The sequence below is a fragment of the Pteronotus mesoamericanus genome, unplaced genomic scaffold (genome assembly GCF_021234165.1).
Source record: "Pteronotus mesoamericanus isolate MK-2021 breed Mesoamerican mustached bat unplaced genomic scaffold, CSHL_Meso_final contig_1242, whole genome shotgun sequence".
Classification (NCBI taxonomy): domain Eukaryota; kingdom Metazoa; phylum Chordata; class Mammalia; order Chiroptera; family Mormoopidae; genus Pteronotus; species Pteronotus mesoamericanus.
The window spans coordinates 1,111,074-1,125,490 of NW_026555053.1; the positions used below are offsets into that span (position 1 = coordinate 1,111,074).

The window sequence follows — 14,417 nt, forward strand, 5'->3', positions numbered from 1 at the left end:
AGAGAAAAATGCGGGGAAAGCCTGAAAAATTGTCTCTCTGTAAAGTTCACAAACACGGGAAAACCCTGTGCCTACAAAGGAGATGAACAAACAACAGGAAAACGCGACAACTGTAAATTGGGGGGATTATGGGCATTTTTTCCGTAAATTTTTTTTACGGTAGTTGTAATGAACATGGTAACACACCCCCCCCTCTTCCCAAAAAGGACAAAAGAACATACACTGTGTTCGCTGGTTACTTCCAATGCTTTTTCTTGTTTCCCAACGACAGTTTTGGCGCTCTCAGACACGACATGTAATTAGTGGGTTGGCAAGTCTATTCTAAAGCCATGACATCTTCCTTCCCCGTCAACCATCTTTATACCCTTTCCCCACACGCACCCCGCTCGCCCCAGGGCGTTCGGATTTTTCTTTACACGGCTTCTCTCATCTGGGCTCGTCAGCCTGCGTGTATTCGCGGGGAGCTCCCGGCCTGGCACAGACTGCGGCCCCGAGCCTAGCGACGCGTTGCCGCCAGTGCGCAGTTACATTGGTGACTTCGGCATCTCCGGAGCACGTATTCTGTGCCCGGCGTTTTGCTGGGTATTGACCGGGCTGCGCACAGAAAGAGGCATTTCCTGCTTCAAGGCCACGGCAGACAAAGCCAGGCGCCGGGCTTGGGGGGGCGGGGCCGCCGAGGGGCCAGCCAGGGGGGCGGGGCCGCGGGGGCGGGAGCAGGGGGCGGGGCCGCGGGGCGGGAGCAGGGGGCGGGGCCGGCGGGGGCCGTTCTGGCGTCCCCTCAGGGGAGGCTGCTCCGCGAGGTGGTTCCGCAGGAGCGCTCCCGCCTGACTGGCCGCCTCACGCGCCCGCCCGGAGTCCCGAATCCCGCTCGCCGCTTCCGGCCTGTCAGCATGTCGTTCATCCCGGTGGCCGAGAACTCCGACTTCCCCATTCACAACCTGCCCTACGGCGTCTTCTCCACCCCAGGCAACGTGAGCTGCGGGCGGGCGGGCCAGCCTCCCCTCCCCTCCCGCGCGTCCCCTCACCCGGGACCCCCCCCTCCGCCCTGCCCCCTTGTCCCCCGCTGGACGTCCCGAGCGGCCTGGGTCGCGGCCGGAGGAGCCGGTGGGGGGCGGCGGGAGGGGGGGGCCGCCGGCCGCCGTGCTCCTGGGGAGCGGGTCGCGCGCTGTAGGTGCCCCCGCAGCTTCGCGTGAGAACGTGGTACGAACGGAAGTCCCGCCGGGGCTGGGGCGCGAGCCTCCCCCGAGGCCGCCGGGGCGTCCGCGGCTCGGCTCGGGCCCCGCGGCAGGCGGGTCAGGAGAAGCCCTTCGGGGCCAGAGCCCAACTTTCCCTGAGTCGAAGGCAGCGATTTTCAGCCTGTTCCTCTCACGGCACAGCAACTAACTACTCAAATTCCGCGGCACGGCAAAAAAAAAAAAAAAAAAAAAAAAATTACACACACACACACACACGCAGTTTTTACTGCTCTGATCCAAGAAATCGGTGTCATTTCGATGCAGTCGCATTGGATAGCGCTTGCGGTGGCGGCCGTCGCTTTTTTACCGGACAGTCTGAGGGAAGAGGGGTCGCTGCGCCCGCCTGGCCGGGTCTGGCTGATTTTAAACGCACCTGTGGGGAAATCACTGGCGCGGCCCCGTAGGGAGAAGGCCGCCTGTGAGGATGGGGCCTCTTGACAAACGGGGGCGACGCGGAGCCCGGGCGAGGAATGCACGGGGCTTTGGGGGTGTTCCTGGTACTTTTGCCTCGATGTCTGCGCCCCTCTTTAAACATAAACCAGAGAACCCCCGGCCCCGCCTGCACCCCTCCGTGCCCAGGCCGCAGGGGCCCCAGGGCGCTGCGGGCCGTGAGCCGCGCCCTGGACAGAGGGTGCGCGTCCCCCGTGGGGACCGCTGACCCCGAGGGTCGGTCGGCCGCCCCGCAGCCAGTGCCAGCGCCTCGCGGTCTGGAAGAGTCGGCCTGAGGTTTCACCACCGCCAGGCCTGGCCAGGTGCCGCCAGGACACCGAAGGCGAGCGCTGCATCTCCACCTGCGGGAGGGAGGGACGCAGATGCAGTTCAGGAGACACGTTAAACCTTAACCCTGTGACCCGCCCCTCAGCTGGCAGACCTGCCCTCTGCCCGCGCTGACACTGTGTCCTCGGCGGCCCTGCCCTCGCTGTTTGTGGAACCGCAGATCGATGAGGCAGGACCACTGGCGAGAGGCGGGTCGGGTGCTCGGACTTGCTCTTCCGCAGGACTCTGGAATTAACGCCCCTGGGAGCACGGCTGGTGGCCTTCGGACACCTCCCCCTGCTCGCCTCATAGGAGGGTGTGCGGGGACAGCCACGGGGGATGCCTGGGAGAGACAGGCCCTTCCCAGTGCCCTTGGGAGAGTGCCGGGGTGGGGACTCGGCCTCTTTGGCATCCCAGGGCCTCAGGCTTCGCCTGAAAGTGTCGCTGCAGGCAGCTCAGCGCACTGGGGGGCACAGGGAGCTGGGGCTCAGTGCTGAGGATCCAGTTCCTCTGTCTCCATCGAGGGCCATCTCCAGGGGGACCCACCGGCTGCTTAGTAGATGGGCTTTTTGGGTAATCAAACTGAGCCCAGCTGAGACTTCCTCCTGGGCTAACCATGCCACCTTCCTCCCAGCCAAGACCGAGGATCGGTGTGGCCATTGGTGACCAGATCTTGGACCTCAGTGTTATTAAGCACCTTTTTACGGGGCCTGTCCTCTCCAAACACCGGGATGTCTTTGATCAGGTAGGACATTGTGACATGGCTTGTCCTGGATCTCAGTGACCCTGGAGATCTGGAAGGGACAGCTGTCCCCAGTGCCCTCTGTGTTGTCGGCCTGCAATACACATACCTGTGGGAACGATGTGACTTTACTTCCCGGTAGACGGCCGGGTGATTTGATGTGCATCTTCGCATCCTGTGGGTCAGGAGGGAGAGAGGTATTTATTGAGCACCTCCTATGTGCCAGGAGTTTCACACACCTCTCTCGCCCAGTCTTCACAGCAGCCCCTCTGGCACAGGAATTGGGATCCCTATTAGATGGGTGAGGATCTAATCTGAAGACATGACTCTCCCTGGTCACGTGGCTACCAGTGTTGGATCTGGGGCTGTAACTCCAGGTTTCGGAATCCACAGGTGCTTTTTCTGCCACGCCGCACTGGCTGAGAAACCCCTTGTTCACTTATGTGAGGGGATGTGCAAGGACTTCAATAACCCTCAGGCTGGAGCGCGCATCCATTAGACCCCTTCAGCTGCCGGCCAGGCCAGCTGCGCCTGCAGCATCCAGACAGCGGCTCCCAGGCGTTGCCAGTTAGGTGCAAGTGTGGGGCTGAGTCCTGTGAGGAAAGGTGACACCTTTCCCCACCTTGAAGACCAGATGACAAAGCTAAGAGCGAAAGTCCTAAGAGTTTCAGCGGCCTGGAGATGAGTGACAGGGGCCTGCAAGGAAGGCCAGCCTCTCCTGTGGACAGGACGGGCACCGCCCAGCACTTTCCTGGGTGTGACCTTCTTTCTCCCTATTCAGCCAACTCTCAACAGCTTCATGGGCCTGGGTCAGGCTGCCTGGAAGGAGGCAAGAGCTTTCTTGCAGAATTTGCTGTCTGCCAGTCAAGCCAGGCTCAGAGATGACACGGAGCTTCGGAAGCGGTGAGGAGCACGTGGACGTCGGTGGGCGGGGAGAAGAGGCCAGTGTGGTGGTCGGGGGCATTCTGAGTCCCCACAGGGCTGCCTTGGCTTCGCGCAGCCTCTGCCCAGGCTACATGTAGGTGGGGGGCTCTGGGTGGACTGGGATTTCCCCAGTGCCACTGGCCCACTTCCTTCCTCATCAGCATCATCTGTGTTCTTGTCTGGTCCCCAGAGTGGGAGTAATTCAGCTCGTTTCCTAGAGTGGAACGCAGCCAGAGAAGAGGCATCTCAGCTTTAGCGGGTGGAGCCCCTCCCTGCTGTGGCTGCTTCAGCCCAGCTCTGGCCCAGGCCAGCCCGGAGAGCGTCTGCAGGATTCTGGGGTGGTCTGGGCTGAGAGTCTGCAGGAGGGCCACCAGAGCTGGGACCTCACTTCACCACTTGGTGACGTGACTTCCCCACCAGGGTCACCACCACAGGGTCTTGACCCTGAAGCCCCTCGTTCTGTTTCAGTGCGTTTGTCTCCCAGGCTTCTGCCACGATGCACCTTCCAGCCGCCATAGGTGAGTCCAGTCTCGTTACTAGGACATGCACGGAGCGGCCCAGTGGGCCAGGATGGCTGGGCCCTGCTTGTTGGTGGGGAGGATCCCTGGGGCTGTTAACCTTCCCCATCACTGACTCAGGCCCGTGGTCAAGGCCAGAGCTCTTCTTTATTATTTGTTTCTTGGTTGGGAGTTCAGAAATAATGTTTCAGTGAGGCTACTTTGTGTACGTTTTGGGCTGAGTTTTGGGGCCGTGCGAACGTTGTGGGTGTGCGCTCACAGCCCCTGCCTGCCTCCCCACAGAACAGGAGGCAGAGGAAGACTGCGCTCTTGCTTCCTCCGCCCTGTTCCTCTCATCTTGGTCCTTGGACTGTCCCTTCTCTCTCCTGAGCTGTCTGGGTCACTGACAGACTCTCTTGTGACTTTCCTCGGCAGGTGACTACACAGACTTCTACTCGTCTCAGCAGCACGCTACAAACGTCGGAATCATGTTCAGGGGCAAGGAGAACGCGCTGATGCCCAACTGGTATGTCCCAGGCCAGCGTCTGACAAGTTCAGACTCTGTCTCTCCGTTTGCAGCATCATGCTGTCCCTGGAGCTGCCACGTCGCTCCTGGGTTCAGAAAATCCGTTCAGCCACAAACAGCGATGACCATGGTGGGTCTGCAAACGATGGTCTCAGCCTCTGGTGTCTCACCCCCCCCCCCCCGCCTCACCCCGGACCTGCTGGGACCTGGGGGCAACCTCTGGAGCTCTTTTATCGAGAGAATGGGGAGTGGAAGGAAATCCCATGCACAGTGTTTTTCGTATCTTGTGTCCTCTTCAAAAAATGTCTCTCTTTTTCATGTTGCATGGCTGGATACCTTCTGAACAGCCCCCATATACACGGTATGGGTTTTCCACTGCTGCTGTAACAAATTGCCACAAACTTAGTGGCTTAAAACAATGCAAATATATTCTCTTACAGTTCTGGGGGCCAGCAGTCCAGAATTAGTCTCAATCGGCTAAAGTCAAGTTTTGTCTCTTTTGTCAGGCTCATTTCACAGAACACAGTGTCCTCAGGGTTCATCCGTGTTGTAGCAGATGTCAGAATTTCCTGCCTTTTTACTGCTGAGCAATATTCCATTATATGCATAGAGCAAATTTGCTGATCCATTTACCTCCTCACAGACACGTGGAAATGCCTTTTGGTTTGTGAGCCATGTGTACATGTTGGCTCCTTTTGTATTCTTAATTTTTAAGAATTTTGAAATGCCTCCTGCAGCACGTAATAACATCTACACCCTGCCTTCCCTCGCCTTCCTGCCTCAGGCTGCACTTACCGGTGGGCTATCACGGCCGCGCCTCTTCCATCGTGGTGTCGGGCACCCCGATCCGAAGGCCCATGGGACAGATGAGGCCCGACGACTGTAAGTGTCCCCACGTCCGGGCCCCGGCCTTGTGGCTCTGTGTCCTCACGCAGTAAGTTCCCTGGCCGGGCACTCACAGCAGCCTCTTGTTCTGATGTTGCAGCGAAGCCTCCTGTGTATGGTCCCTGCAGACTCTTGGACATAGAGTTGGAGATGGTAAGTGGGGCCTCGGTGGTTCCTGGCAGGGGCCTCCGGAACCACGGTGGCAGGATGCTGGGTGGTGGAGCCCGGCCCAGTGGGGGGGCGTAGGCAGGCGGACAGAGGGGCCCTTCGTAGCAGCACCTGTGGCTTAGGTGAGACCGAGGGCAGCTCTGGGCGTCCACTCACGGCAGGTGGAGGGGAAGGGGCGTGGGACCCCCTCAGCGCCGCAGCTGTGGGAATCAGGGTTGGTTGGAGGCAGGCAGGAGCTCCTTGTCTGTCCAGAGCTGCCCGGTGATTTCTCCGGACTCTGCCAGGAGGAAGGACATATGTGGGCACTGCCCAGCGGCGCCCCAGGCCCACCAGCCCTCTGCCTCCTGCTGCCGCAGTGACAGTGCCTTGCGGACCCCCGGGCAGCGCTCCCAGCCCAGACCCAGAGAGCAGGGCGCAGAGCCCGGGCTGGGAGCGGGGTCTTCTCCGGGTGCACAGAGGGCTGTGCAGGCGGGCGCTTCGCCTGGCCTGCTCCCCGTCAGGGAGCAAATGGGGCAGGTGGAGAAAAGGCAGAAGCTATCGGGGGAGCACAGTAATCTGGACTGGATGGTGGTGAGATTCGCTCCAAGTTGGTGTCCTTGGGTTCATCCTTTTTTATCTTCATGAAAAATTTGCAGTGTTTAACCACTGTCACAGGACAGGTAAAACCGTGGTTCCGGTCTCGCCAGTGTCCTAGCTGATTCTGTGCTTTCGACCGTCACTGTCCCCCTGCTGGCGATGTTTTTCTGCCCCGGCGGCGGGTGATGGATGGGGGGCGGCAGGCGCCCCGTCAGGTCCTGGCTGTGTTTTGGAGGCAGCCTTTCGATTTTGCGTGAATACAAACCCCAGTACTTTTATTTTTCACAAGCCTCACGTCACTGTCAGCAGAGGTGTGTGGGGTGACAGGGGCGGAGCAGAGAGGCCGGCGGCTGCTGCACTTGGTGTTCCCGGGCCGTTCAGGGGCTGCGCCGAGGTCGTGCGCTGGAGCTTGTCGCCTCGCCCCGGTGGCCCTCCGTCCGCCCACCTGCAGCTCACGGCTTGCAAACACTGTGCATTCAGCACAGGGCCAGGCCCCCTGGGGAGTCCTGGTCTCTGGCTGCGGTTTGGAAATGCCTGACTTTGCCTTCCAGACAAGTGACCTGGGGTGCCAGCTGAGCCCCAGATTCTAAACAGCTCTTCTGTTTGGCAGGCTTTCTTTGTAGGCCCTGGGAACAAATTTGGAGAGCCAATCCCCATTTCCAAGGCCCACGAGCACATTTTTGGGATGGTCCTTATGAATGACTGGAGTGGTGAGTATGGGGGCCTGGGAGGCCTGAGGCCAAGGTCACTGTGAACGCTCCACTGTGGGTGGAGACCGGGTGTTTGGGGCATTTTTACAGAAGCCCTGGGTCCCGAGAGTGTGGGTTTGGGTCCCGAACAGACTTCCCACCTCAGAGCCCCAGCGCTCCTGTGGGGCCCTGTCCGGATGCCTGCAAGGTCCTGGCGACGTTGTTCCCACGTACAGGGGTGGGGCGGCACTGAGGCAGTTAGCTGCTGAGCTAAGATTTCACACCCAGCAGCCCGTTTCTGAGCCTGTCCCAAGGCCCCTGCCACACGCAGGAGGAAGATGTCGCCGAAGGCCAGGAGTGTTCACCTCCCAGTGTGAGGAGGAGCACGCAGCCCCTTAGTGGGGAAAGATCCTTCCTGCCCTTTGGTTGTCCTTCTCTTTATTGTGAGCTGGCACAGTGACCCCAAAGGACCTGTGTCCTCGGCATTGAGTGCTGTAGGCCCTTGGTCCTGAGGCGTCCTGGCTGAGGCCGGAGCGCCGCGGGGGAGGCTGTGCTGGGCGTCCATGCTCCAGGGCTGAGGGGCGGCGGCGGCCTTGGGGCCAGGCCCTGGCCAGCCTGGGTGAGCCTGCTCGGCCCTCCCTTCTCCTGTAGCCCGAGACATTCAGAAGTGGGAGTACGTCCCTCTGGGGCCGTTCCTCGGGAAGAGTTTCGGAACCACCATATCCCCGTGGGTGGTGACCATGGATGCGCTCATGCCCTTTGTGGTGCCCAACCCGGAGCAGGTGAGCACAGCTCCGCGCTGCCGGCAGGCCGCACGTGACCTCCAGGCAGGCACCAATCATTCTGCCTTGCGCCTGCCCTGCCCCCTGCACAGTTCTTGGGGAAAACACACAATTTTATAAGCGTCAGAGTCCTCTGAAACCAGGGAGCTAGCTGGTTGGCAGGAGAAGAGGTCCCTGCCTGTGGCTCAGCATTGCACAACGTTGGGGTGGGGAATGGGGCGGGGGTCAGCTTGTTTTCTGCGCAATGGCGCCCCTGGAGCCCAACTGGTAGAATGCAGTCTGGAGCTGGGCAACCAGCTGGCCCTGGCCCTGGAGCCCAGACGTGTGTTCAGGCCTGGTCTCCCCTTCTCACCCCGCGCTCCTCAGCCTGTCACAGTCTAGCCACAGCCTACCCCCCAACCCCCGCCCTCGCCACCAGCGGCCTCACCAAGTGCCCTGCGGCCTTCTGGCCAATGCCGTGGCCCTGTGCCTTCCTCGGCGTGGATGCCCAGCAGCTCCGACTCTTCCTAGACACCCTCCCTCCTTGGCTCCTGGCATGTGACCTGTCTCAGTTCTCCCGTGTGTCTGGAGTCCTGTGATGCGGCGGGGCGACTCCGTCCCCGACACTTGCCCTGAGCGCCTCATCTGCGCGCGGCCCCACCCGCACCCCCCTGGGCTCCCCCGGCCCCTCCAGGCCCCTCCTCTGTCGTTCACAGGGCACGCTGCTTCTCCCTGTCCCTCTGCGCCGGCTCTTCCCGAACCGCCTCTGCGCTCCATCTTCACGCCTCTTGCCACGTCTGAACGTTTTTCTTTAAAACAGCTCCAATTTTAAAACTCACATAACGTGTTCAGAAAAGGAACTTTATATCCCTGCCGGCGTCCCTGGATGCCCAGTTAATCATAAAAAGAAACACGTAACTATTAAAATGAAACCACACTAATTATGTCATGTACCAGTTTGGACTCAAGCCTTGCGCTCTGGAGAAGCACTGCTTTTGGCCTAAGTGCAGACGTTCCGGCGCGGCCGTCAAACTGCCTCCGCGTACGGTCCCAAATTAGTCGGGGCTGTGAGCCTGTCAGCTGCACCTGCCTCCGCCATTCCTTCCTGTCACGTGCCTTGCTTTGTTTCCCATCCGTGGTCTTCTCACTGCCCGCTGTCCCCAGGGCTCCACTCCTGCCTTTCTGGGACACCTCCGATTTGACCCTGTACCTTTGACCCGCTGATGCCCCTCCCATGGCTTCATTTCCTGGCATCTGGACCCCCCTCACCTCTCACTGTCCAGGGACGGGGTGCTGGGTCCCTGGAGCGCTGCCCCTTCTACCTCATGTCCTGTGCTGAGGGGTCCCCTGCCAGTGACCCTCTGTGCTGTGATTTGCCCTCACAGGACCCCAAGCCCCTGCCGTATTTGCGCCATGACCAGCCCTACACATTCGACATCCACCTCTCTGTCGCCCTGAAAGGTACTGTCATAGGGCGGGAGGCTGTGCCCCCGGGCCCTGGGGGCACATGTGCCCAAGTGCCATTGCCTGGATGGCTCCGGAGCTGGGGTGGGGGGACTGTCACCTGCGGCAGCCTTAGAGACCCGCGGGTCCTTGTAAAGGGAGGAGGAGGGGAAGGCGCACTGGATCCCCATGCCATGGAGTAGGTGTCTAATAAATGCCATGGAAGTAAACTGTGAAGGGGCTCTCTGCCTGTCACTGGACACATGGGGGCACGTGGCCGCGCTGTCCAGGGGTTCCTGGGGTATGGCAGTGGGATTCGCCCTGGGCGCCAGTTGACTCATGGCCGCCAGGAGCGTTGTGTTAGTTGGGACTCTGAGGCCACGAGGGCCCAGGGGCGGCAGGGAAGGCCCTGCTGGGGTGCGCGTCTCTGCCCTGCCCGGGCTGCAGCGTCTCCGTGAGGCCTCCCAGCTCTGATAGTACACGAGCTTCTCGTTTCTTGGGCTCTTTAAGCAAAACCACGTTGGAGCATGGGAAGCTTAGCCCACAAAATTCACCTTACACGGTTTCTTTCCTCCCTGATTAACAGAGTTGAGTCTCTTTGTCAATGTTCCTTGTCTTCCCCACAGGAGAAGGAATGAGCCAGGCAGTTACCATATGCAAGTCCAACTTTAAGGTGAGCTTGGAAGCTGGGCCAGCGGCCGGTGCAGTGAGGGAGGAGGGAGTCTCTTCCTGGCAGGGACAGGGGAGGGGCATCCATTTGGGGCAATGATGTGGGTCGCGTGCGAGCCCCATGGCTCCAGGGATGGCAGATCTAAGCAGCTCTGGGCATGGAGAGAGGTGCTCCTGGTGGGTGCTGCATCTGAGCCTCTGGGGGGGCACAGGGTCCTGGCCCTGCTCCTCCACTGCAACACCCAGGGTGGGAGGTTGACACGGAGGCCTTTGCTCAGGAGAAGCCTCTGCTGGGCTCGGGGTGCTCACAGGGCAGAGCACAGCCGTCGATGGGCGCAGGCCGCGCACCGAGGCTCTGTGCAGAGGCCCGCTGCTCCAGGGGTATTTCTTGGACAGCGTGGGGTAGGGCAGGGCTGCAACAGAGTGGGGAAGGTCCTCGGGCAACTCTGCAGGAGGACAGCTGTCATTGTGGAATGGTACCGGGGAGAGTGGTGTGGGGCCCAGCAAGGGGCCGGGGGACCACGGTGCGGGGCAGCGTGTGCGGGAGGCCCAGCCCCACCGGTGCCCCTCGCCCGCAGCACATGTACTGGACGATGCTGCAGCAGCTCGCTCACCACTCCGTCAACGGCTGCAACCTGCGGCCGGGCGACCTCCTGGCTTCTGGGACCATCAGCGGGCCGGTGAGTGTCTTACTGTCCTGGGCCGGGCACGTAGGCGGAGCTCCCCTGCTGCTCACGCAGCTGGGGGGCGCGCAGCTCACCCCGAGAAGGCATCCGAGCCCCAGGCAGGTGTGTCTGACCCCTCCATCCTACTCGGCTTCCTCCATGTCTAGGTACAGAAGGGGCCCCCTTTCCAAACTCAGAGCTAAAGAGGTGGTGTATGAATGGGAGGCTGCGTCTGTCTATGTGGGGAGCGTCTGGAAACAGCCAGAGAGGCGGTTGGATCCTCCCGGGATGCGGTGGCCCTGCTGCTCTGGCCCGCCCCTCTCCCCCGGTGGCACTCTCAGCCCATGAGAGAGTCTCACAACCTCAGAGATGATGACTTGGGGGCAGCGCCTATGCCAGCCCCTTCCTGAGGGGTCCAGCCTCTTCTTCCCAGCGGGCAGGGGCAGGGTGCCAAGTGGAGGCCCGTAGTGGCTGCGCCAGGGCAGGGTCTCCGGGTGGCACGGGGTCTACCGCCCCAGCCTGGGGCTCCCCGGCCTTGCTGAGCCCTGTCCGTGCTGGAGCCGGCAGGCTTACCAAGAAGTAGGTCCATGTGACACTTTCTTACTTTCTTTCCTGTCCTGGTATGCAGGAGCCAGAAAGCTTTGGCTCCATGTTGGAGCTGTCGTGGAGAGGGACGAAGGCCATCGAGCTGGGGAACGGGCAGACCAGGAAGTTCCTGCTGGACGGGGATGAAGTCATCATAACAGGTGAGACAGCCAGGCCGCGGCCGCGTCCCCTTGCCGGTGTGAGCCATCTGTCTGGCTTGGCCCTGTCCTTGCATGCCTAGGGCTCTGTCTGCTTGCTCTGCCCTTCGCCCAAGCTGGGCGCCCACAGGCTTTTCCCCTGACTTCCCCTGGGCCAAATGACCACGGACGTCCCGCTCTGTCCCCCTTCTCCCTGAGCAGAATGAGAAGGTTCCCCAGTGAGCAGTGTCAGGTTCCCGTCCTTCTGGGCTTCGCAGGGCAGAGACCCTGTGTCCGGGCATCCGCCGTGCCCACTGAACTGGGGAAGTGGTGGCCAGCTCTGCCCACCGGGACAGAGAGGGGACGGGAGAGGGTGTCATCGCCGTCTGCATTCCGGAAGCGGGAGTGGTGGTGGTGATGTAGCTCCTGGGCCGGAAGGACAGAGAAGGTTCAAACTCCATGACCTGGCTTCTCAGGGTCCCCCCGCACGACAGCAGGCGCAGCACGTGCCTCTCTCGCCTGTGTCTGTGCCTCGGCTGTGCGGCCCCCTCTGCCCGCTCCACGCCCCCACGCTCCCTCCTTCCTGCCCCCGTGCCCTCCGCGCTGCGCTCTCCGTGCCTCGCAAGCTTTTCTCCTCTCGCTCCTGTCCACGCGGGCCCGGCCCTCCTTCGGGACAGGGACGCGCTCCTTCTCTCTGCCTTCCCGTCGCTTTTGCTGAAATGGAGTCCAATGACTGGCACTAACGCTCGCTGAACATCCGCCCGGTGGGGAGATCGTGCTGGGGGCTTCCCTGGAGCATGTCGCTGAGTCCGCGCACACCTGCGCGATCAGGACATGATTCCTGTTCGCAGGTGAGGGGCCGAGCTCGGGGTTTCAGCGGGTTGCCCCCATCACCCAGCTTCCAGCTGTCACAGTAGCTGATATTCGTTGCCTAGGCGCCACGACCAGGTGCTGTTCTCAGCTTTCTGTGTATTCACATCACCTTTGCAGCAGTCCTGTGCTATGCCTACTGTCGTTAAACCCACCTCACAAACGAGGAAACCGAGTTTTCGCGGGGGGCGCAGGCCATGGAGCTGGCCGGCAGAGAAGCCAGGCCTTGAACCCGGGCACCACGCTTCGGGCTAATTAGTGGACCTGGGGTTTGGACGCGAGACCACGTGGACCGCTGTGGAGCCTCCCCACGCGGCTCCTGAGGCTCCGTGACGGGGTGGAGGGGCCTGGAGTTCCACCACAGCTACTCCTGCGGCTCCAACAAGCTTCTGGAGGGTGGTCTTCTGTGTGAAACGCACGTTCGCCCTCCCGATGGCGCCTTCCTGCTGCGGGCCTGGCTGTGTGATGGGCGGCGCTGCGGCTTCCTGGGCACCGGCTCCAGGGAGCCCAGTGGCTTCTGGCTGACCCCTGTCCCCCTCTGTTCCAGGGCACGGCCAGGGGGACGGCTACCGCGTCGGCTTTGGCCAGTGTGCTGGGAAAGTGCTGCCCTCGCTCCTGCCCGCGTGAGGTTCTCTCGCGTCCTGAAACAAAGGGCTGGACCCCCACGCCGCCCCCGGGGCCTCCTCCAGGAGTAAATAAAGCCCTTGTGCTCTGTGTCCGCGCTCGGAGCCCTGCGTTGTCGTAGAGTGCGACGTCCATGTCTGTCCTTGAATTAACTCAGGGGCGCAGGGTGTGGGCCGCTTCCTCGGGAGGCATCATTGACCTGTTTTTACTAGTGAGGCTGAGGGTCTGTGCGCAATTTCCTGATCAGACACCTCAGGCCTCGCATTTTTCCCTGGGATTGGGACGGGAATGGCAGCCGCGTTCGAGTTCTCAGAGAAACAGAACCAGTGGGAGGTGTAGCAGCTCCCCTGACCCGGTGTCTGGACGCAGGGCCCCATTGGATTGCGTGAGTCGTGGGAATTGCGGGACAGTTTCCGGGAGAGGGAGACATGGCTTTCAGTCCACTGGGAGCGTGCAGGCGCGTGGGCACCTAGCTGAAAAAGTGAAATAGGGACGACAGGCGCCGAGACGGCAGGCTGGCCAGGCCGCGGTCCTGCTGTCCTCTCGGCGCACCCGAGCATCCGCAGGGCCACGTCTCTCCTAGCGACTGCCATTCCGACGCGCTGCCTCCGCCACCTCGCTGTCTCTGGGACTGTGCCCCCTTCCAGATTGCAGTCCTTCCCCTGCCTACTTCCCAGATGTCTTTACTGTCTCCAAACACAACGGCCACAACGTGCATGGTGTCTCAGGCTTTACTGAGGGTTTGGAATAACAGGAAGGGGCCGTACAGGACAGCACGGACAACGACTTAAAACTGGCCACCTCGCGCCACCGCCTGGAAAACCCACCACGCGCTCCCCGGGGCCGGAAGCCTCTCCCTGGCCACGTTTTCCCTGAAGTCCGGGACTGTGGCCAACTCCGCGGGCCTCTCGGAGTGCTTTCCGTTTCTTCTCTGCCAGCTTCTTGTCTTTGAAAACCCTGTTCATTTCTTCTGCTGGGAAGTTTCTCTCCCTCCACAGCCCCAAACTTCAGTGGTGAAGGTGCTCTGGTCCCAGAGAACCGTGTCCTCTCTCCTTCAGCAGCAGAACCCGACACCAGGAGCTTGACTCAAATTCCAGTTGCTTTTCTCTCTTAACACCGGAAGATTCTTAGGCCTCCCTCCCACTCGTGGATGGTGTATAGTTTAAACATGTATCTTCTCCTTTGCTTTGAGCAAACGCCCAGGGTTCAGCCTATCTCTCTTGACCTTCCTATTTCCTCTTGGGACCCGTGTCATAGGAAGAAATGAAATCAACCCAAGTGCCGACTGGGAGCCTGGCTAAGTGTGCACGTGCTGCAGACGGCGTGGTGGACAGCCACGGACATGAGGCGCGGGAAGACTGGCGGCAGCGTGCGGTCTGAATGATGTGACTGATAGCCTGAGGAAAAAGGGCGTCTCGCCTGTGGACAAGGGTTAGAAGGGAACAGACGGACCTATAATGAATATCGCTGTTTTGTGGGAGGCTTGGATGGGAAGTGATTTCTAAAGTTTTTCTGCTTTCTAAAAGCATATGTCCCCTTGCCACCAAAAAAGAAAGGGAAAAAATAGACATGGTCCCCACCATGTCTAGACATACTAAGAAATAGTATGTCTAGACATGCTAGGGAATACTAAGAAATCTAGAGGTGGAGAAGGACTAACTGGGA

At 60.7% G+C, this 14,417-nt stretch overlaps 1 protein-coding gene across 1 annotated transcript; it reads left to right on the top strand.

Annotated features, from left to right (window-relative positions):
• Positions 1 to 787: 787 nt before the first annotated feature.
• Positions 788 to 12,858, top strand: FAH (fumarylacetoacetate hydrolase). The gene is made up of 14 exons (XM_054588380.1): positions 788 to 971; positions 2,626 to 2,736; positions 3,515 to 3,636; positions 4,126 to 4,175; positions 4,590 to 4,680; positions 5,465 to 5,562; positions 5,666 to 5,718; positions 6,920 to 7,019; positions 7,650 to 7,780; positions 9,145 to 9,220; positions 9,829 to 9,875; positions 10,450 to 10,551; positions 11,165 to 11,282; positions 12,676 to 12,858. Exons 1-14 carry the CDS (start codon positions 891 to 893, stop codon positions 12,753 to 12,755), a joined length of 1,260 nt encoding a protein of 419 aa, XP_054444355.1. The 5' UTR covers positions 788 to 890; the 3' UTR covers positions 12,756 to 12,858.
• Positions 12,859 to 14,417: the final 1,559 nt, after the last annotated feature.